The sequence below is a fragment of the Rhamphochromis longiceps genome, linkage group LG7 (genome assembly GCF_057381845.1).
Source record: "Rhamphochromis longiceps isolate RC_006_pf linkage group LG7, R_longiceps_female_GT1.1, whole genome shotgun sequence".
In the NCBI taxonomy this organism is placed as follows: Eukaryota; Metazoa; Chordata; class Actinopteri; order Cichliformes; family Cichlidae; genus Rhamphochromis; species Rhamphochromis longiceps.
The window spans coordinates 18938362-18959275 of record NC_140563.1 but is presented as its reverse complement, the minus strand read 5'-3'; the positions used below and the strand labels follow the sequence as shown (position 1 = coordinate 18959275).

The 20914-nt window shown below is 38.7% G+C and overlaps 3 protein-coding genes across 7 annotated transcripts in view; 1 reads left to right on the top strand and 2 right to left on the bottom strand.

Annotated features, from left to right (window-relative positions):
- The window catches only part of srpk2 (SRSF protein kinase 2), a 77285-nt gene extending 76826 nt beyond the window's left edge, over nt 1-459 (bottom strand). For 2 of the 4 annotated variants that reach the window (XM_085412716.1, XM_085412713.1), the window contains exon 1: nt 413-452. The gene's annotated coding sequence lies outside the window, so the exon portion shown is untranslated. Of the gene's footprint in view, nt 1-412 lie in introns of all 4 variants that reach the window. The other 2 variants (XM_085412712.1, XM_085412711.1) reach the window with 2 other exon arrangements.
- Nucleotides 460-2844: 2385 nt separating this feature from the next.
- Nucleotides 2845-12169, bottom strand: LOC146665186 (dynein axonemal intermediate chain 4-like). The gene is made up of 16 exons (XM_085411101.1): nt 12061-12169; nt 11675-11906; nt 10419-10531; nt 9301-9383; nt 8912-9068; nt 8096-8235; nt 7864-7986; nt 7506-7694; nt 6873-7009; nt 6521-6607; nt 5742-5893; nt 5400-5545; nt 4866-4978; nt 4647-4745; nt 3478-3701; nt 2845-3352 (listed from the first exon to the last, which is right to left on the bottom strand). Exons 1-16 carry the CDS (start codon nt 12087-12089, stop codon nt 3175-3177), a joined length of 2202 nt encoding a protein of 733 aa, XP_085267227.1. The 5' UTR covers nt 12090-12169; the 3' UTR covers nt 2845-3174.
- Nucleotides 12170-13434: 1265 nt separating this feature from the next.
- On the top strand, nt 13435-20347 carry pus7 (pseudouridine synthase 7). 2 transcript variants are annotated; one of them, XM_085412704.1, is made up of 17 exons: nt 13435-13529; nt 13705-13818; nt 14668-14955; nt 15044-15128; nt 15278-15394; nt 15487-15631; nt 16342-16453; nt 16599-16676; nt 16837-16965; nt 17240-17365; nt 17454-17515; nt 17611-17771; nt 17966-18092; nt 18594-18695; nt 18951-19080; nt 19285-19376; nt 19703-20347. In XM_085412704.1, exons 3-17 carry the CDS (start codon nt 14678-14680, stop codon nt 19837-19839), a joined length of 1881 nt encoding a protein of 626 aa, XP_085268830.1. In that variant the 5' UTR covers nt 13435-13529; nt 13705-13818; nt 14668-14677; the 3' UTR covers nt 19840-20347. The 2 variants fall into 2 exon arrangements, with proteins under 2 accessions (XP_085268830.1, XP_085268831.1); XM_085412705.1 differs by having other exon boundaries at nt 13456-13533.
- The last annotated feature ends 567 nt before the right edge of the window (nt 20348-20914 follow it).

The following is a 20914-nucleotide window of genomic DNA, read 5'->3' as shown; positions in this document are numbered from 1 at the left end:
ATTGTGCAACGTGTCATAGGCGCAATGGCGCAACGATCAATGTAGGCAATATTGCCGAAGAAAATAGAGTTCAATTTAAAACTGGCTGTGCCATAAAATAATACACAGCCAGAGATGCTGTAAAAAAAAACACAGAGGTTATAACTAAAATGCATGTAAGAGCCGTTAAATTTACATTTTACACATTAGTACAGGACTCGGTGCTAAAGGCGTACTAAGCATACAGTGGACCACCTTTACAGGCTACACAACAAACCGAAGGACAAACTAGCCACTTCAAGCCACACCATGCATCATACAGTGATACACTCATACATGGATAGTGCACTGTAGCCACAGCAGTAAACGTGCAAAAACACATATCTTACAGCAGGAAACAGAGACACTTTCTCTCGTGGATTGATGAACTCACCAAACACCGGGGCCGTTGACCGTTGTGAGCGCAGAATGTGCTCATCACTACTTCCGGTAGGGTCATGCTTAAAATTCTGATTAGTGGGCACAGTGATCTTCTTGGACAGTTCTGGACCCCCAAAGGCCGTCCATAACGCCCACCACTAAATTGTGATGCTTGATGATGATGTTCAGCTGATACTAAGAGGCCCAAAGTGTGGCAAGAGAATATGACACACCATAACACAACCAGCAGCAGCCTTAACTGCCGATACAAGACACGATGGCTCCTTGCTTTCATGTTGTTCTGACCCTAACCATCTGAATGTGACAGCAGAAATGGGGACTCGTCAGACAAAGCAACATTTTTCCAATCTTCTGGCTCATTTTGTCGAGCTCATGTAAAAAAAAAAAAGTGTAACCCCCCCCAAAAACAAACAAACAAACAAAAAACCACTACATTTTGGGAAATATTTGTGGGTGTTTTCTTGTTTGTTTGTTTTTGTGCTATTATATCAAAAGAAGTCTTTAAAGTCAAAACCAGGATAATAGTTTAAAATGCCACCCAATGTGACATTTATTAATCAGATTTACTTAATTAATCCCAGAAAAAGTAATTATATTGAACATAAAAAAAACCCAAAACAAACAAACAAACAAAACACTAAATTTTTGGAAATGTTTGTGGGTGTTTTCTTGTTTGTTTGTTTGTTTTTGTACTATTTGAACACTAAAGTGGCCCTTCAGTGAGATGACAGTGCCAGCAGTGGCCCACAACTCATTTAAATTGGAGACCCCTTCTATAGACGAATGTGTGGAAAAATCCTAGCTGGTCAGCTTCAGCTTCTGAAATACTCAGAGCCTTCTGAAACACAAGTCCTTCTGCCGTGAACAACTATGAGAAATTCAAAGTCACTTAAATCACCTTTCTTTCCAATTCTGATGCTTCAACTTCAACAGGATGTCTTTAACGCGTCTAAATACACTGAGTTGTTATCATGTAATTGGCTGATTAGATATTTGTGTCAATGAGCAACTGAAGAAGTGTACCTAATGCAGTGGTCGGTGACTGTATGGTGCACCTTACTGTTTGCTAATGTCACAAAACATTGCATGTGAAAGGCTGCTATGTTTCTTCAGGACTTATCAATATGTAACTGTTCTTCTTGCCATCAAACTGCTTTTATCTTTGCCTCCCATTTAGATTGAATGAAATTACAATTATTTCTGTTTTTATTGTTAAAAGAAAAAAATAGGTAATATAAGTAAATCCTAATTACAACACAAAAATATTTTAGAAAGAAAAGCAAACTTAAATGATACTTTGCACAGTATCTATAAAAGGTTCGGAGGCACGTAAACTGAGTAAAAAGATGCCCACAGTGAGTTTCAATCTGTCTGCCGTCAGAAAGCAACATGGTCACATTACTTTCAAATCCAGGTTCACTTCCTGCTGTGCCACAATGCAAGCTCAAATCCTTTTTCCCTCCACAAACAAAAGCCTTCTGCCATTTTCCACAGTCTTTCATGCTTCTATCTCGTCCAGAATCACAGGCTCTGTCTGTGACCTATCATTATGGGATTAATTCTTCAGCTCCCTGTAGTTACTCACTGTTTTAATATAAGTAGAGAGGAGCTGACTTAAGCAACATGATGTGAGGATATGTGACCTTACGGCCACAGATCACAGTGGGGTAAAAATATAACAGATCTTCCTCGTCTGTCAGTTACATCTTTCAGTCTTTGGCCTGCTGGGAACAGTTGCTGTGTCTGAAATCTTAGCCCCAGCTCATACAGGCCAAATACAATAACAAAGAGGAAGTGGTTCAGTTTCCGCCTCTAACATTTCATGGTTAGATATAATGAAACAACACTCATTAAAAATATTCTGATGATGTTTTAAACTATTTTGTTTAATAGTGGTACTTTCTTGTATTATATTCAGCTTTTATGTTGAATTTTATATTGAACAAAATTTTAGGAAAGGCTTATGCTCCTTCCATAGACTGTATATAGAAGATGGACATATAGTAGCTTCCAGACCTCTAATGTCTTTACATTAGAGGCCTGGGAGCTTAAGCCTCCCTTTAATGGCCATCAGGGGGCGATACCACTTGTTTCAAAGAGGCATCCGAGTGAAACTTGCCCTAATTTTTCTGATACTGTAACAACCTCAATAAGCACCTTCCTGATGACTTTAGGGGCTCTGTCACTAGTTTCAGGCCATGCTGAAATCAACATGAAGTTTATTTTATATATTATAGTAATTATTAGAGAAACAATTATCCAGGAACCAGGATCATCCAGGATTATCCAGGATGTGCTTGCTGGTTAATGACTTGTAAGACACATTGAAAGTGAGGTTTCCCCGTCATCTTTTTGCTTATCACATTCAGTTAAAAATGAAAAAGAAGTACAATTCAAAGATCCACAACTTTATTTATCGCAGGGTACAACACATAAAAGTCAAAAGGCAATGAAACTTCTGAACAAAAACTTAGAAATATCTGGAAGTGGCATGTTGGATGATTTCATCCAGAGTGTCCACCTGAAAGAAAAAAACCTCAGTCTGACTTCTCTACAAGTTCTTATGTGTTTACACTACAGTAACATGTGCTCTCTCCTTTTTTCACTGATGTTTCTTCCTAAATGTATACCTGTTATATCTTCTAGGCAAGACTTACTATTCACTGTATGGCTGAGTTTGCATTCTCAGTATAAAAAACATGAAAAATACACAAGCTCAATGTTTTGAACTTATTATTACACGGTAGTTCTTATCTATTTCATGTACAAGAGTTTTACCTGCGTGCTTTTGCACACTCTGAAGTTCCTGAGCTTGTAGACTGTCACTTGACCTTTACTGTCCCCTACAAGGACACAGTCTGTCCCTCTGGCAAACAGCAAGGATGTCAGCCTCACACCAGGCTCAGCATGGTGCACAATGGTTGGAAACAGGCTGCAAAGAAATGTTTATGCTTTTAGTGAACACATATCTCTGACTTACACTTCAAATCAGGTGAAAACAATAGGTAAATTAAAAAAACCTCAAAGCAGACTGAGATCTCAATCCGATGGACTCACATGCTCAAAATCAGGTCCCAGAGCTCCACCTGGTCTTCCTTAACTACTCCAAACAACGTGGAGCAGTTTGGGGACCACTTAACAAAGAACACGGGGCCTTGGTGAATGGACTTGAACGTCATCACAGGGCGGCCCTGCTTCCACATCTGGACAGTCTCGTCACGGGAGCAGCTCAAAAACACATCGGGGCTGAATGGTGACCATTCAATGTGGTTCACAGATCCCTGAGAGAGCAAGATTAGACATGAAGAGAAACCTGCCTCTATCTTTCATTTTTGAATAAATATTATAAATGTAGTAATAAATCAAATGGGCAGTAAAGTGACACACCGCATCACAGAAGACAGTACTGTTTGTGCTGCTGTTTTTTTTGTATTGTTGTCACTTTTATATGGATGCAAATGCCTACAATAATTCTGTTTTATATACTTTATTTATATATATTTTATATACTATTTTGAATGCAATCAGCTGACAGATAACATGGCTTGGTGAGTGATAAATGGCCCTAACAGCCCATCCAAGGAATCTGTGTTCATTTTGTGTTCAGTTTTCACAAATATGAATCTATTTGTACATTATTTAGCACCAACTAGCAGTTATTTGTGGCTATGTGATGCGTTTTTTTATTGCTGAAATTAAATTCTGACTTGCGTCTACATATGGCCACCTGTCCATCCTCACTTGCATGTCCATGTGAGGATGAGCCATTCACTTATTGCATCCAGATCTCAACTTCTGGGTCCAAATAGACAAAATGTTGGCAAGGTTTACCAGTGGGTGATGCCATTTCCACTAAAAAAATATTCTGTCTTTGCTTTCATTAGATGATGTCTGATGACAGCAACTAGAGTAAATAGTAGGGGATAACAACAGTGAATGGCAACATCGGCACACAAGGATAAACCAGGTCAGTAATAAGAAGCCGCCACCATTTGTCTTTGACTTTTCTTTACTGTTAATTCAGTTAACTAGTAGTTCTTGTATTTAAAAAGATCACTAGGCCAGAATAACCCTATCAGCTGATGTAAACTGATCCACTGGTTGGAAATCCAAAGTAAGCTCACTATCTTCATGCTGTAGCATCCCTAGTCTTTTGTCTTTATCGCCTTAACTTAAACAGCATTTTAAATATGACTCAGTCACATTGTTTACCCTCAAGCACTTACAATGTGCTTTTTGTAAGTGGCCAGAAAGCTGTGACCTTCAGAAAAGGAAGACTTGTGGATAAGGCCCTCCTGTGTGCCAACCAGATAAATACCAAAGTCCTGCAGGAGGAATGCAACATGGACGAGAAATTAGAAAACACACAAAAAAGACATTTTCACACTTTGATTACTGACAAGGCTTTTTTTGGCTAAAGTATTTGGCTGACTTAAATTTCTTACCATTGGATGGAAGTCAACACAAACAGCAGTAGGTTTGGACAGCACCATTTTTTTCTTCTTCAGGTTCTCTGCAGCCTCCTTACACTCTGTATTGCTCCTAAACCACATCAGGTCTAAGAACAAATATTTTTATAGACCATTCAGATATTTGAAATGTTACTGTTGTTCTCCATTGTAACACTTTACAGAAGCTCCATAAAATATAAAATAATTAACCAGGATTTGTTTTATTACTGCTATATTATATTCGCTGTATGTCCTCCACTCTCACTCACTTAGAAACCTGCCAAAGAAAAAATGACTATTTACACTTAGTTTTATGTCTTTAGTTTCCCAGAAATGTTAATTAGAATGTGAGCATTAATGGTTATCTGTGTTAGTCGTGTAATAGTTTGTTGGTATAGGCACCAAAAAGTTGCATTATGCTGTGAATCCGCTCCATACATGATCCAGGCGTGTTATGAAATTAGTGCAGCTATGAGGTAAAACTGTAAGTGCACAGTGGGAACAATAGCTAGGGGAAGACTGCAGTACCTGTGCAGTCAAGATTATGGCTGCTGATTGACCACTTGGCAATCCTGCCATCTGATGACACTGATACGAGAACATCTTCCAGTGATAACCTTTGTGGAGTCCAGGTGACCTGCCACACTGGGTGAAGATGCCTCCTGGAGGATTTACTAAAAACAGAAAGATCAGAGAAGCAATCAGATTATTTTTAGTGTTTTTTAAATCTTGACATGTTATGTATATCGTTAGCTTCATAGCATAAGTGCCTAAGTCATTGACTTAGTCAAATGACTTAGGCAATTATGCTATGAAGCTAACGATATGCTTATTTTATGCTAACACACATATACACTATACAGTGCTCACCTGCTGCTAGCAACACATGCAACACTGCTGTCTTGAATACAGATGTTGTAAATAGCTACAGTGCCGTCATACATTCCCACGGCAAGCTGGTCGTTAGTTGAGAAATCCAGGGATGTCACACTGCTGTGACAGTCAAAGACACGTTCTGGCCACTGCACAAAGGACACAGTTTTAACCAGGATACTATGGTTAAAAGAGCAACAACAAAAGCTGGGATTAAAAGTATGGCAGGATGCTGCTTTCTGATATGTGCTAGGATCAGCCTCTTGAAGCACAAGGAACTGAGAGGCTTGAGTGCAATCGAGCAGTGGTCACAATATATGGCAACCCCCTATATTCTGCTCTTTAGGGAGAAGCATAATAGTAGTGGTTTTGAGCCACACAGGGATAACAGGAGTCGGTAAGGAAAGGTTCAAAATGCTTATGAGACCCTCCAGCAGCTGATCAGCACATGCATGAAGTACACACCCTGGGACACCATCTGGACCAGCTGCTTTCCTAACACAGAAACCTTTCTGACGTCCATACAGTCCAGAGACTGTGTGTGTTGTTGGTGTTTTTGTACCTCTGATCATATTAAGATAAAAAGCATGTGGTGTGGGAGTCTCTTGAGGCACATCCAGGATGTTAGAAGTGATTAGCTGAACAAAGGCAATTTTTTTTTAAATCTTCTGATTAGCCAGCCCACCCAACCCTTGTAATATGGGCAAACTGAGATTAAAAAAATGATAGCAGGAATAAACAACAAACAACAAAAATACAGTAATGTCTAAACATACCATGATGTTTTTGATGGTCCAGCAGCAGATCAGACCTGGTTTCAGGCACCTGGAGTCAAAGTCTGCATATCCTACTGCCAGGATATCCTTACAGTGCACAACAAAAGCAGCAGTTTAAATGAAGTATTGTAAACAAAGATTAATATTGGTAGAACCAGAAAAAGGGCAATGCCTTGCACTTCTGCTTCATCTATAATCATTAATGAAGCTTTATCGTGTCTAAAATGCTTCACAAAGTCTACACACAGGAAAAATGTGTATCAAATGTTGCTTACAGACAAAAATGACACAAATGATAATGAGACTCATGACAAAAAATATTTTAGTCTTTGTTTTGTTTTTCTTTTGTTACCGGGTTGTGCCTGTTCCAGGCCATGCTGGTAATGCAGTATCCTCTGGTGCGCTGACAAGTGAATGCCCAGAGAAGTTCCAGAGTAGGATCTAAACTCTCCTCACTGTGTTTTCCATGCTTCATCATGCTGTCAGAGCCTTACACAATCAATAATACACTTAATACAGTATTAATGTAAATATGCTATGGTTTTCTAAAGGCTGTATATAAAATATGGACATAGCCTCCCTGTCTGAAAAACAAAGCCTTTCTAATGTTCAGCAGGTTTTCTTTCTCTAAGCTTTTTCAGTACTTTCTACTCTTGGAGGGGATAACCTTATTATACCCTCTCATACACATGGCCCTGGTTGTCAGTGTAGAGTGATAGCAAAGAAAAAAGCTGGCGGAAAGAGACATCATGAATGATACTTTTGACTACTTTCTTGTCACCACAGCATAACACACTTTTTTTTTCAAAGTTTTATGTTAGATGCTGCGCCAAAGAATGTGTGCCTGGTCTAGAATTAAACAGAAAGCCTTGCAAAAGACTGGTGATCTGTCCATGTTGTACTCTGCCTACCCTGTAATAGCTGGGATATGCTACCCTCCCTCAAGACCCTGAATATGATAAGTAGGAGAAAATGGAGAGTTTACCTTCAGATATTGGCGGCTGTCTATAAGCAGCTAACTTGGCCTGAAAGGCGTTCAATACAACCGTCCTTTCCATAAAACGTGAGATGTTTGTTAATAACTCTGGCAGAAGAATTTCTTTCTTTGGTTCTGGCTCAGGATTTAAAATGCTTCCACAAATTTCCATTTCTGACAGCGAGCTGATGGTGCTGTCTGAGAAAATGGTCAATGAGAAAATTAGAAATGTTTATTTTCAACAAAATTATTTAGAATAAACAGAAATAGGAAAGACCATCAAAAGTGTGGTTATTATATGACGAACAAACACGTATTTATTCTTAGAAGTTGAAAGAACTGAAGTACCAGCTGAAGATGGAGTTACCTATGTAAGTGGTGTTGCTCTTGCTGCTCACTGATTTCTCCTCGTGATCAGCTTCATCACCTTCAAACGTTTCATTTTGCTTGTAAAAAGAGTCATAAATGTCCCAGTTTGTAGCCACCATACCTTTAAATATGAGAGAAAAAATAGCGCGTTATTTATTTATTTTTTGATTTGATAACCACTAATTGTTGAGTTAATCAAGTGTGAGGTGTTTCATTCTCACTCGTCTTACCCTTTCCAGCAGTACCAGTCTTCTCACTCTGGATCAGTTTGTTTTTAAGGGCTCCGTTTAATGTCTGCATCGATCTGTCGATGTACTTATCACTACACGTTCTGCTCTTGCAAAGCTCAGCATAGCTGAGGTTTCTCTGTCTGCACGGGAGGAGAGACAAAATATTTTTTTAACTGAAGGCTAGCATATTTGGTGGTGGTCAGAGGGCCCGTTGGCGCCAGTGTCCGGCAGCCTCGCCTCTGTCAGTGCGCCCCAGGGTGGCTGTGGCTACAACGTAGCTTGCCATTGCCAGTGTGTGAATGTGTGTGTGAATGGGTGAATGACTGAATGTAGTGTAAAGCGGTTTGGGGTCCTTAGGCACTGAGTAAAGCGCTATACAAATGCAGGCCATTTACCATTTGCATCTTCACGCATATTGCATATGAAAGGCTTTCTTCAGTGAAATACATAAAGTGCCGGTTTCTGTGCATGTCAGAAGTTGTGTTAGATTTTCTCATCTGTCAGGTAGGGAGAGTGAGAGACAGAACAATCATAATTTTCTTATTTTATGATAACCAGACAAAGAACAAATGTGACCTTGACCTTCAGAACTATTTTGGTGAAGAACCATTAGGTGATCACTGTGTATGCTTATGTTTGTTAAATTACAACCAATAATGTAGGAGAAATAACAATTCTAGTGAACTGTTGACAGGTGATGATGGACAGCCTCATCAGACCTCTGGCTGGATGAGCTAAAAATTCATCAAAATGTAAAAATATTCAATTAACACAACTTGTGATGAATGTTATTTAGTGTTTTTACCCTCCACTCACATTGCTGCTTCTGCGTCATCATCGACCACTGAGGTTATGGTGGGGGGTATGTCCAGGAACGTAATGGTTTCGGTTTCAGTAAGCGAGATGTAATCACATTCACCCACCATCTTCTCCCTTGCATGCTGTTCTGCATCATCTCCTTTTTTCAACAACTCTGACACATGACAAAACAAACGAAAAAGCCTAATTCAAATAAACGGCAAAAAGACGATGTGGAATAATTTTAAGTGTACTGTGTTGAATATAGAAGAATTTATGATTTGAGAACTACAATGTTAATGCAATTTTTAAACAAAAGGGCAATATTAGTACCAGAAAGACAAAATCCCTACAACAATAAACATAAGGAGAGAATATATTTAAAAACAAAAAACAAGAGTAATCACGTGGAGGTGGATGTGTCGGTCCAAGAAAAATATCCTCAATCTCCGCATTCAATGAGTCTTGGGTAGGACACATGGTATGGCTGCTAATGAGACACACAAACATACATATTTAGTATCTATGTACGCTTGTACTCTGTATAATTTCCATTGTCACCATCACTGAGCCGCTTACTAACTTTGCCACTCACTGAAATTACCTCCAGATCTGCCTTTTGATAATTAACTTTATTTCCATAACAACAAATAACATGAAAACAAAGTGGATTCATAAGAGTGCAAGAGTAAAAAAAGCAAGTTTACACAGATGGGCAAGGTTATTATAGTTGTCTTGAACTAAATTAAAAGGTAAAAGTGACTTAAACTGTCTTTGGTTTTAGATTCTAAAGTACTGGTACTTGTATTTATTTGACCACTAACACTTAATAATAATTCTAATTGATGAATGGCACATTGATAGTTTGGATTAAACTGGTAAATACTTTTTACTACTAAAAAAGGCGGTCACGTTCACAAATGTTTTATTTGTGTTTTTAATGATTCATATTGATCTTCTGATTATTTACTTGTTGACTTTTCTATCAGCAGCTTCATTATCCATCCATCAATTAAGTTCTTTCAAGAAGTTCAGTTTATTTTTAAAATTTAAGTATTTTTTTTAAGAAATCTATTAGTAGAAGTATGTGTTTAATTTAGGAACAAATCCCAAAGGATCATCCTACAGACTTTTAAAAACATTAAGTCAAAAGGATTGTGATTTTTTAGCCCACATAAATGCAACCACGTAAAATTGTATGTTCCTATCTCTTTAAATGTTTAAAGTCTTATAAGAACTACGATAGTATTTACTGAATCACCATGAGGAGGAACTGATGTAAACGTGTGTTGAGACTGGGATTTCTACAAGTCTTACTGCATGTGCTATAAAAAGCTAACTTTCTAAACCACTCTAATCATGTAATATCTGCGTATGGAAAATACCACCTTCATCATAATTAGAGAATGAAAAACAAAATCACTCAGGAAACTATCTGAAACTGAACTGAATTGAAAAGATAAATGTAAAAATGACAACAAATTAAAGATATTACAAAACTATATCCAATGTGACCATCTAGTACCTTCTGGAAAGTTTAGGGATGCTGGAAAAGAGTTCATCCAGAGACTTTTGGAAACCTGGCACTGGGCAAACCAGGGGGCGGGGAGTGACATCATTGCCATCAGCATCCACCACCTGCAAAGACACGAAGTCAAAGTCACATGGTTGCCAGCTTTAACCAGGAAGTTTTAGTTAAAACTCAGTTTGTTAACCATAAGATGAGAGAACTTTGAGGTTTTCAGTTCCAAAGAGAGCTAATTTGAGGTTAGTTTTCTTTGAGTTGGCTGGTTTGACAAGAACCTAAATCCCAGTCAGAGATGAAAGGGATCAAAATGGAGATTTGTCTTTCTTCGTGCTTCAGGCTCAGAACAATAGCTGAACTGCGCAGAGAGTCCAGAGTTTGGGGAACTAATCTGAGCAAATAAAGAGTGAAATCCACAACAGAGCAGACATGTCAAACGGGTTTCAGGCATGAAGATCAGACCTGAGAAGGTGAAAACCTGCACAATGATGAAGAGGAGCAGTGTGAACAGCAAAAAAGAGAGGTTACAAGCCCGAAGAAGAGGTGGCAGATGTAGACAAGATGATAAACGTTAATTTTTTCTACTTTTACAGCAATTATTATTAAGTATTAAAGTTATTAAATCGTCTTTATTTCAGCATAACTAATACCAAATTTTATCCAAAGTTCATTTGTAACTTTTCCAGAATGTTCTTCTTCTATTATTTAGATGTGTTAGGTATTGCACGTTGTTTAATAGTCGGTTATATATTTTACCTTCACTATCAATAAGGAAATGACCTATATAATTTGTATCATGAATAAACCCTCTAAACTTAATCTTAGGTACTTAATATCAAGTGGAAGAGAAACTATTAACATGCATACAAACTATAGAATGTTTGCCTTCAAAGTAAAAGCTGCACCTTTTTAACTGTGTTGACAATAACACTAAGGCATAACTTTTACTTTGAAGGTGATGATTATGGTTTCTACATTTATAGTTCCTCTTTTGCAAGTTTTACTGCAGCTTGGCAAGTAGATATGCAAAGCAAATGTGGAAGCCTGGTTCTTCCACTGGGGGAAAACAATGTAAAAATTTTAGGTTACTATTCCAAAATTTTGACTTACTGATTGAATGTTTAAAATGCTGACTGATCTTGAGTCAAAGTTTAAGATAACGAACTTGATTTTTTTTTTTTTTTAGTTATCCCATCAACAAAAAACAAAACAAAACAAAAAAACAAGAAAAAAATAGCAAAATAGTAATTTCTTACCAGCAATGTGTGGCTACATGAGAAATCTCTATAAATTAAGATATTAAGATATGAACCTGCATCACCATCATGAAGAAAGAGTTTTAAGCTAATGCTAAATACCCGAACTTTTCCAATAAGATCTTTATTTCTCCTTTTCTGTTCCTCAGGGTTTTCTTTTTGGTTATAACCATTGCCTGTTAAAGTGCCTTGACAAAGTCCTGATCCTGAGGATGTCTTTGTTAGAGAAGTTCTGGAACAAAGCATAATGAACACAAGTTTTAAGTTAGTAGCTAATCTGTTAACTATCACTGACAGCTAGCCCAGATAAGCTAATGCTATTATAACTTTCTCTAATCATAAACTTTACTTAATTGTTTTTTACATTTTATAAACAGTTAACTTACATACTAGAACAACCACTATTTTTCTTCATCTTTTCTCCTCTTCAATTTGGGGCTCAAAGCTAATTTTTCTGCAATTTCAGCAATGGTACAAAGCTAACGACCTATGGCCGTTATTTAGCCTGCACATGAAGTTAGTGTCACACAGAAAAGCCCCCCTCTTCTTTATGTCTAACAATAATGTCCTACCAATCTGAAACTGACTTCTTATTAAACTATTCTTGAGCGAAATGGTAGCAGAATTATAACTTCAAGATGGGAACAAGCAAAACAAAAAAGCTGAATAAATATAAAAGGTTATTCTTATATTACAGCAAAGACAGGATTTATTTTAAAGAGAACTCTTAAACCATATTTGACTGGTTATTCTACATATGGAGTCGCAATAAGCACTAAAATTAATGAGGCTTTAGCTCATGAAATGAAAACAATGTGAAAGATAAGATAACCATGGAGTGTGGAAGTCAGTATTATTAGTAGAGAAGGTGTATGAATACTCAAGTGAGCAGTGTGGTGTTGTAAAGGCATGAGGAGAGGTGTAAAGGTGTAAGAAAAATTACACGTAGTTCCACAAGGTGACAGTAAAGAGCTGACACGGTGCCGCTGTTATTATGGAGTACAACACATCACCTGGTGCTGCTGCCTGTTTTAGATTGCATTGCACTTGTTTTTATAAGACTTATAGGAACTGTAAAGGAAAATACCAGCGAAAGGAAACTCCACAAATGTACTGATCTATCTATTGCCTGGACCCGTATTGTTCAATAGTAGGCCTACTTAATAAACAATTGCTTTTTAAAAAATCAGCAGCCCTAAAAATATCATTTCTTTCTATTCAGTAAAACATTTGTCATGGTGTTAAAAAAAAGCATATAGCATAGGGTACCAATATGCTTTCACAATTCAGTGATCACAGATTTGCACTTGTTTAAGCCTTAAGCTAAGGACTGAGGACTTTGTACTTCTTAGACCAAACCTTTACAATCACGCGGCAGACAGGATCTTTATAGTGTAGATATAACATTGGACATGATAAGCTAATATTTATTTATTTTTTACTTTGAAGTGAAAGGTTATAATTAGCTGGTGTCTTACATTCAACAAGTTGTGCGTGAAAAAAACGCTTTAAAATAATCGATAATAATAATAATAATAATAATAAATAGAATAATACAGTCATGAAACCATGACTGTTTCATTAATTAACTGGAATATAAAGTACTGTGCTCCCAGAGACGTGTGGAAGTATCGTAGGCTCCATACCCAAGTGTGTTTCTTTGGAGCGTTATCCCACGGTTACTTGAACGCAGCATAGCTTTGTGATTGACAGCTCCTTTAACCAAGCGTTTGAAGTGGGAGGGCTTTAGGTCATTATCCATTTCCGGAACCAGAGGAGCACACACACATACACACGTGTGAGAAAACCTGGCGTTCAGTGTTGCCTGCTCTCTTCTGAATATCACCAGGTCCAGGTAGGTGAGTGGGAACGTTTGGAAGAGCAAAAGTCCTTTTTTTAAAAATTATTTGCTTTTACCAGCGACATTTGAGTTCAGGTTTACAAACACGTTAACTGGGGGTGTTAGCTAGCTAATAGATGCTCTGCCGTCTTTGCTAAGTTTTGAGTGATAACTAATCCCCTTCATTTAGTCTTTTAAGTGCCTGCTTCAAGCTTGGATCCGTCAGGAAGTCTGTGCAAGTGTTTGGCGTTTGGAAAATAAGGAGTGTTTGCAGCCATATTTCGCTACCGCAGTCCCACAAACGGTAAGTTGTTGGTATTGTTTTCTAGGCCAGTAATGCCCACTTAGTTATGTTATCGTTACTCGCAGATACTGAAATGTAGTGTTCACAGTTATACTTTGTGCTTTCCATTTCTACGTAGAGTCACGTAATAACGGGTAACTGATGTTGTAGTACTGATGTTATACCATGTCATCAGTGCTGGTATCTTGCCACACGCTTCAGATCTGACTGGTGCGTCACACCAAAACAAAGCGTGCTGTAGTGTTGCACTTCGACAGTTTTGAGGTTGTCCCTGCAGCAGTCAAAGCAGAAATACGCCTCGCCTTGGTAGTGTCCACGAGGCGTCCGATTCAGATGACCAACGCATTTCGGTGGCTCCTTTCAGTGTGACGGAGTAGCAGCTCTACCCTGAGCTCCTCATTTCATCTGCAAGGGTATAGCCCACACACCCTTTGGAGGAAACTTCAGTTCTGTCAGTTGTATCTGTAGGCTCACTCCTTTGATCACTACACACATCACTACACACGGTTCATGGCTGCAGAAAGAGGCCATTAGAAACTAGAGCATTTGGTAAATTGACAGCGTCACACACACGATTCAGTGTGACAGACTGGTACAACATCCATGCTATTGCACCACACCAAACCGTCAGTCAAAATATTGGAGTGTTTCTTTAACCTGATTTTAAAAAAATGAAATGAATAAAGCATACCATTCAGACTAAAACAGGAGAAAGTGCTGGGCTGTAAACAAGCAAGCTGATGTTTAAAAAAAACCCAAAACAAATCACACAAAAATACCACACCGTGAGACTCGGGTTTTATATATGTGTGCGGCTCATACTGTTAACTAAATTCCTTATTGCTCCAGCTGGGCACTAATGGCTGAATCCGAGCCTGTGACCGTCGTCGTCCCAGTTGGAGAAAAGCGAGGGTGCCCGGAAGATGAAAAAGATGATGCACCATCAAAGAAACCAAAATTTGAGAGCGATCCTCCGCAGCAAGATGAGATGGACGAGCCCGAGGGGGACGCAAGTGATGGAGAGGAGGATGGTGACACATTTGCTAACATGATGAAGCATGGTCTCACCGAGCTCGATGTTGGCATCCTAAAGTATGTCAGTGACCACGAAGGCTTCTCTGGAGTCCTGAAGGAAAGGTTTGTTTGTCATCTGGAGTTAATGAAGGATTTAAAGAGTTTGCTTAACAAAGAGTAACCAATCACTTTCTTTGTTTTTTGCACTCAGATATTCTGATTTTGTTGTGCATGAAATCAACAAAAATGGCAAGATTGTGCATTTGGATGACCTCTCTGTCCCGGCGGAGGCTGAGGTAACGTTGCTTCTTCTGCTATTTTAACAAGCCTCAGATTCATCATGAAGGCACACTTCGCATTAACAAAATAAGACTAAAGAGAACTCCAGGATCGGGTTACATAATACTCTCCAATATGGTTTTTGGTTTGTTTTTCTGCTGTTTAGGAAGCCCAAGAACCTGAACAACAGCCAAAAGAATGTGACCTGCTAACTGAAGAGCAGAAAAAGCAGCTTGGAGAGCTTCAGCTGTTCAAGAACAAAGAGGGAAATGTCTCAATTGAGGTAACAGGTTAAAAGGAGTGCTCCAATAAAAAACACACAAAAATCCATAAAACTAGCTGACAGCTTTATGTAATGTTCTTATTCATTTATAGGTACTGGATGATTCTAAAGAGAAACGGACATTGGTCCACAAAGCCATCAAGAATCAGTTTCCTGGTTTGGAAACAAAGACTGAAGAGAGGGAAGGGCGGAAGTTTATAGTGGCTTATCATGCTGCTGGGAAGAAGGCTTTAGCAGGTATGTGGATCTCAGGATGGAAGGCCAAACTAAGTTAATGTTTTAGGAATGTTAATGAAATTTATTGCACGCCTTCCTCACTTCAGCTTATATTTTATCTACTGCAGTGCATGTAGCCCGAGCAGTAAAATACGATGCATGCGCTTTTGTGTAAGCATGGTCAACACACCTGCATGTTTCTACTGAGACCTTTACTCAACACCACAAAGGATGGTAGAGATTAGCAGAGCCACACAGGCCAAAAGTTTAAATATCACACTTCACTCCAGGCCCATGCATGAGATCTCACCCCTGACAACTCTACCCACAGACCATAAGACTCTCTTTCTTAGTAACATTATTCTATCCTCCTTTTGCTCTTCTCTGGTGGATAGAAGTCAAAACAACTACAGGTAAGAACTTATTCTCCTCCCAGCACCAGAGGAAATGGTTAAAAGCCATGTGGAGTTGGGTTACACTTAGCTTAGGATAAAATACTGTGTCGTAAAATCAGCTTTAATATCGTGTGTCCATGTCGTTTTGCCATTAAGTGATTGGATCTGAGTGCCAAAGCAAGGTTGTTGGCTAACTGCTGAGATATGTTTGGAAGTACAGGATCTATAATGAGTATTTCTATAATATTGGGGACTTATAAAGTACATGCTATGTTTTAATATTAAAAAACATCACAGCATGTTTTTCATCACACCATTTTTCTGTCTCCACAAAAGCTCCAAGGAAACACTTTTGGCCCAAAAACCGTGGCAGTTTCTGCCACTTTGTTCTGTATAAGGAGAACAAAGACACCATGGATGCTATCAATGTGCTTTCAAAGTTCCTCAGGTAGGAGACGTGTGTGTTTTTTAGTTTGTTTTATAAAAAGTAAGGATCATTCATTGATAAAAGAGCCAACACACTAACGGATGTGTGAAATGTTTTTTGCAGTTAAGTTTTGCAGCCCTATGTATAATGATGGATGTCTCTCTAGGCTTAGACCCAACATGTTTTCCTACATGGGAACCAAGGACAAGAGGGCCATTACTGTGCAGGAGATAGCGGTGCTCAAGTGAGTGTTATAATGCAGAGCCCTGCAGTTACTAGTGTGCAGATATTTTTTGTTTTTTTGATGATTATGCTAGATGTGTGTTGTTATTGATTCTAATTTATCTCTGATGGGTTCTTGCACAGGATCGGTAATTATAACAGCCTCTTCTTTGTTCACTTAGGATCACTGCAGAGAGGCTGGCTCACCTCAACAAGTGCCTCATGAACCTCAAGCTTGGAAACTTTTGCTACAAAAATCACCCTCTAAAGCTGGGGGAACTGCAGGGAAACCATTTCACTGTGGTGATAAGGTCAGCAGGTGTTAATATACACAGTGCTTGTTTCAGAAATAGATTTTAAAAGCTCGGCATTTGTTAAACTGCCAATTTGAACTGAGGTCACCTTTATTGGCAGTCTCTTCCTGTTTAAAGGGAAGTTTTGTCCTCACTGTGATCAAGTGTTTTCTCCAGGTGGATTAAAGGAAACAGAGTTAAATTGTCCTGCAAAACCATGATGCATTTTTTTAAATTGCTTTTCAGGGTAAAGTGTTCAATGGCTCATTGTTTTTTGTCTTTGTGTTTGCAGGAACATCACAGGAACAGACGAGCAGGTTGATCAGGCAATGAAATCCCTCAAGCAGACAGGTTTCATAAACTACTACGGCATGCAGCGTTTTGGCACAACAGCTGTGCCCACGCATCACGTGGGCAGGTGAGGTCATGACATGGAGATTGTTGCGTAAATTATATAACTATAGGACCATAAACTATAGTGTTTTCCCTCAATTTGTTGGGGACAGGGCTATTCTGAAAAACGACTGGAATGAGGTGATGGATTTGATTCTGAAACCCCGTCCTGGAGGTAAATGTACCACCCTCACTCTGTTTTCTGCTGCAGTTGAAGCGGTTGCAAAAAGTATTTCAAGTTTCCCATTGTCTCGTTTTTTTCTTTTACAGCGGAGAAAGAATTTCTGGTCCGCTGCAGGGAAGAGTGGGCAAAGACTCAGGATCCGGAGGCAGCACTGAAAAAGCTTCCCAACAAGCGCTGTGTGGAAGGACAGCTGCTGAGAGGCCTGTCTATGTATGGCAAGAAAAACATCGTCACTGCATTTGGACTGGTTGGTTTTCTATTGCAGTCTTGTAACAAGTTGATGCAGCAGAACCAAAGGCTTTACCTTAATTATTCCGCAAATAAATCTTCCTTGTTTACAAGTTACAGTTACCCGTGAAACAATTCAGTCAGAGATTCAGACGTACCTCTAGCCTCAATGGAAATTAAATTTTGTGCTCACGCTCTTGTGCTCTTCTCTAGATCCCCCGGAACAACCGCCTGATGTACATCCACAGCTACCAGAGCAGAGTGTGGAACACCATGGTGAGCCGCAGAATTGAAGCCTTCGGTCTGAAGGCTGTGAAGGGAGACCTGGTACTCAAAGGAAGTAAGTTGGCCTTTAAATCACCTGCCTAATGTTGATTATTAAGAGTGGGACACTGTGGGATATGTACAGTAAACTGTAGCTTTTAACCTGGATTCTGTACAGGTCAGTAAATGGGATACAAAGTGTCTTGTTAGCAAACTTTAAATGAGTTGAAAAGTGATTTTCACCCAAGGATCAACATACATGTCTATGTTTGGATATCTTCTCAGGAAGAGGAAGTGTGTTAATGTAGAGTGGGTACATTTTATCCTGAACAAATTCAGGTTGGGCGGGTCACATTTAGTAGTGGTCACACTTGCTCTGTGCTCATTTTAGCCATGCACAATCTGTCCTCACAGAGAGGCCACCTTTTAAAAGCATAAGAATGATACAGATGCATTAAAACACAAGTGCAATGTAGGATTAGAAACCTGAAAGGCTTATTGAGTTTCCAACAAAAAAACAACTGGTCATTTTTTTTCTTTCTTATGATATCATCTTCCAAATGTTATGTTTCCAAAGCCACGGCACACGTGCTGTCTGCAGAGGAGGCAGAGAATCAATCCATCCACAACATTGTGATGCCACTTCCAGGGTTTGATGTCATTTACCCCACACACCACAGTAAGTATAGGCTATGTATAATGCAGAGTTCAGTTTTTATAGCATATAACCCAAATTAACATTGGGTTGTTTTAACACTAATGTATTTAAGATGGTAACACCTGTATAACAAAGTAACGGGTGCTTCCGGTGGAATAGTCTGAGTGGTTTAATAAAATAAAAATTGACATAAAACATTAAATAAACTTACAGCAGAGGAGAAAATTGTTTTGTTTTGTGTTACATTGTCAGTCATACCTGTGTGTTTTGTTTTAGTCGGAGAAGGTTACAGAGAGCTGCTCACTGCAGACGGGCTGGACATCGACAACATGAGGCACAAAGTGAAGGACTACTCTCTGGCCGGAGCCTACAGGCGCATCATCATCAGACCCGCTGATGTCAGCTGGTCAGCACCTCTCACTGCCTTTTTCACACAATGCAGTGCATGACTTGTAACAATCACAATTACTGTTGTGCTTTGCTCTTTCACAGTTAAACATAATGGTAGTGATAGATTAATTGTGTACTGCTCTTACTGAATGCTTTGTTAAACTGTTGCTCTGTTTACTGTAGTACTACATTTCCTTGTATTTGTCGCTGTTCTGTGCAGGGAGGTCATTAATTACGATGACCCCAGAGTGTCTCTGGTGCATAGTGATTTTGAGAAACTAGAGAACAAACCCGCACCTGTCTTCAACAAAGGTAAACTTATTTTTACGCCTGTTTAGATTTGTGTCAACGATGGATGTAAAATTTTATTTAATTTCCATAGATTAAAACTTTTAAACTTGCAGGCATAAGTCAAGTATGTATAAACTCAGTTTATTTAAAAGGGAAACTGACAATAAAACTTACAATATGAGATCATTTCAAGGGCAGATTTTGAATGAAGTACAATAATAAATGGAGGACATGTATGATATCCAACAATCAAAAGCATGAATTATTTATTTTACTAGTTAAAGTAGAAGAAATAATGTTTTGTTTACAACCTGCATAAACTGTGCCACTCTCCTTCCTCCTGACAGAGGGGAAATATCGCGCTCTGCGGATGGAGTTCTCGCTGCCTCCATCGACCTACGCTACTATGGCAATCAGAGAAGTCCTCAAGCTGGACACCAGCATCAAGAAACAGACGCAGCTTAACACGACCTGGTTTAACTGAGACCACGACACCTTCAGGCATGAACTGGACTGTTGATGCAGTGGCTGCTTACTGTTGTTTTTAAGTCATGTGTAGTATGTGTGTATGAGAGAGCATTTGGGTTTTATACAAACCCAAAGATAATTTCTTTGACGTACAAAGAGCAACAGTTTATAATTATTGAACTTTTTTATGTTTTTATTTGCTTTGACAGGTTTTTGTGCTGCACATTGCGATTTCACATATTTTGACAAGATTTAAATATGTTGTGTGCTTTCAGGGCACTCACACATTCAATAACTACTGCTGCTGGTTTTGTACAGAGATGAGAACTTCTTTTTAGCTCAAAGCTAATAGCATAAGTTTTTTTGAGAAGGAAGAGCAATTTAAATTGTTGAGAGAATCGGCACAGTGTGTGTGTATGAACAAAAAAATCTGAAATATTATTTTTCTTTTTTTGTCCTTCCACTTGTAAAAGTGGTAATAAAGCTGTTATCTCTCCTTTCAGTCTTTTCCTCTGCAAGATGTTGTGATTGCAATGAGTACAGTAACACTGTCTCCCTCTAGTGGTTGACCTCTACTACCAAAACAAAAGTGAACAGATCCAGACTACTGATCCTACTGGACACAGTAGTGGTGGAAGAAGCACTATTTTATTTTTTGTATTCCATTTTATATCACTACAGATAAGCTTAGTTCACATTTAGTGGGGGGGGTTGAGATCCAAATGTACAAAATATTAATATTTGATTCTGAAGCATAATTAGTTGCCTGCTAATAAAACTGAAGTACGGTTGAGTACTACAGTACAGTACAGACTGTTCAACACTCTCAGGTGTAAGCTGGATTTTTGATGCAAGCTACAAAAAACTAGTGCTGCTACTTACTGTTGTGGTTGGAAGACTGTTATATGTGAGTCTGAGAGAGGATTTAGGTTTTATATAAACCCAAAGGTAATATTCTGTGAAGTGCAAAGTAACTGTTGATGGTTATTCAGCTTTTTTATGCTTTTACTTGTTACTTGCGAGGCTGTATACTTTTTAGGGTGCTCACACTTGGAGTAATCCTTCTGGTTTACTGTGCAGAGATGATGACC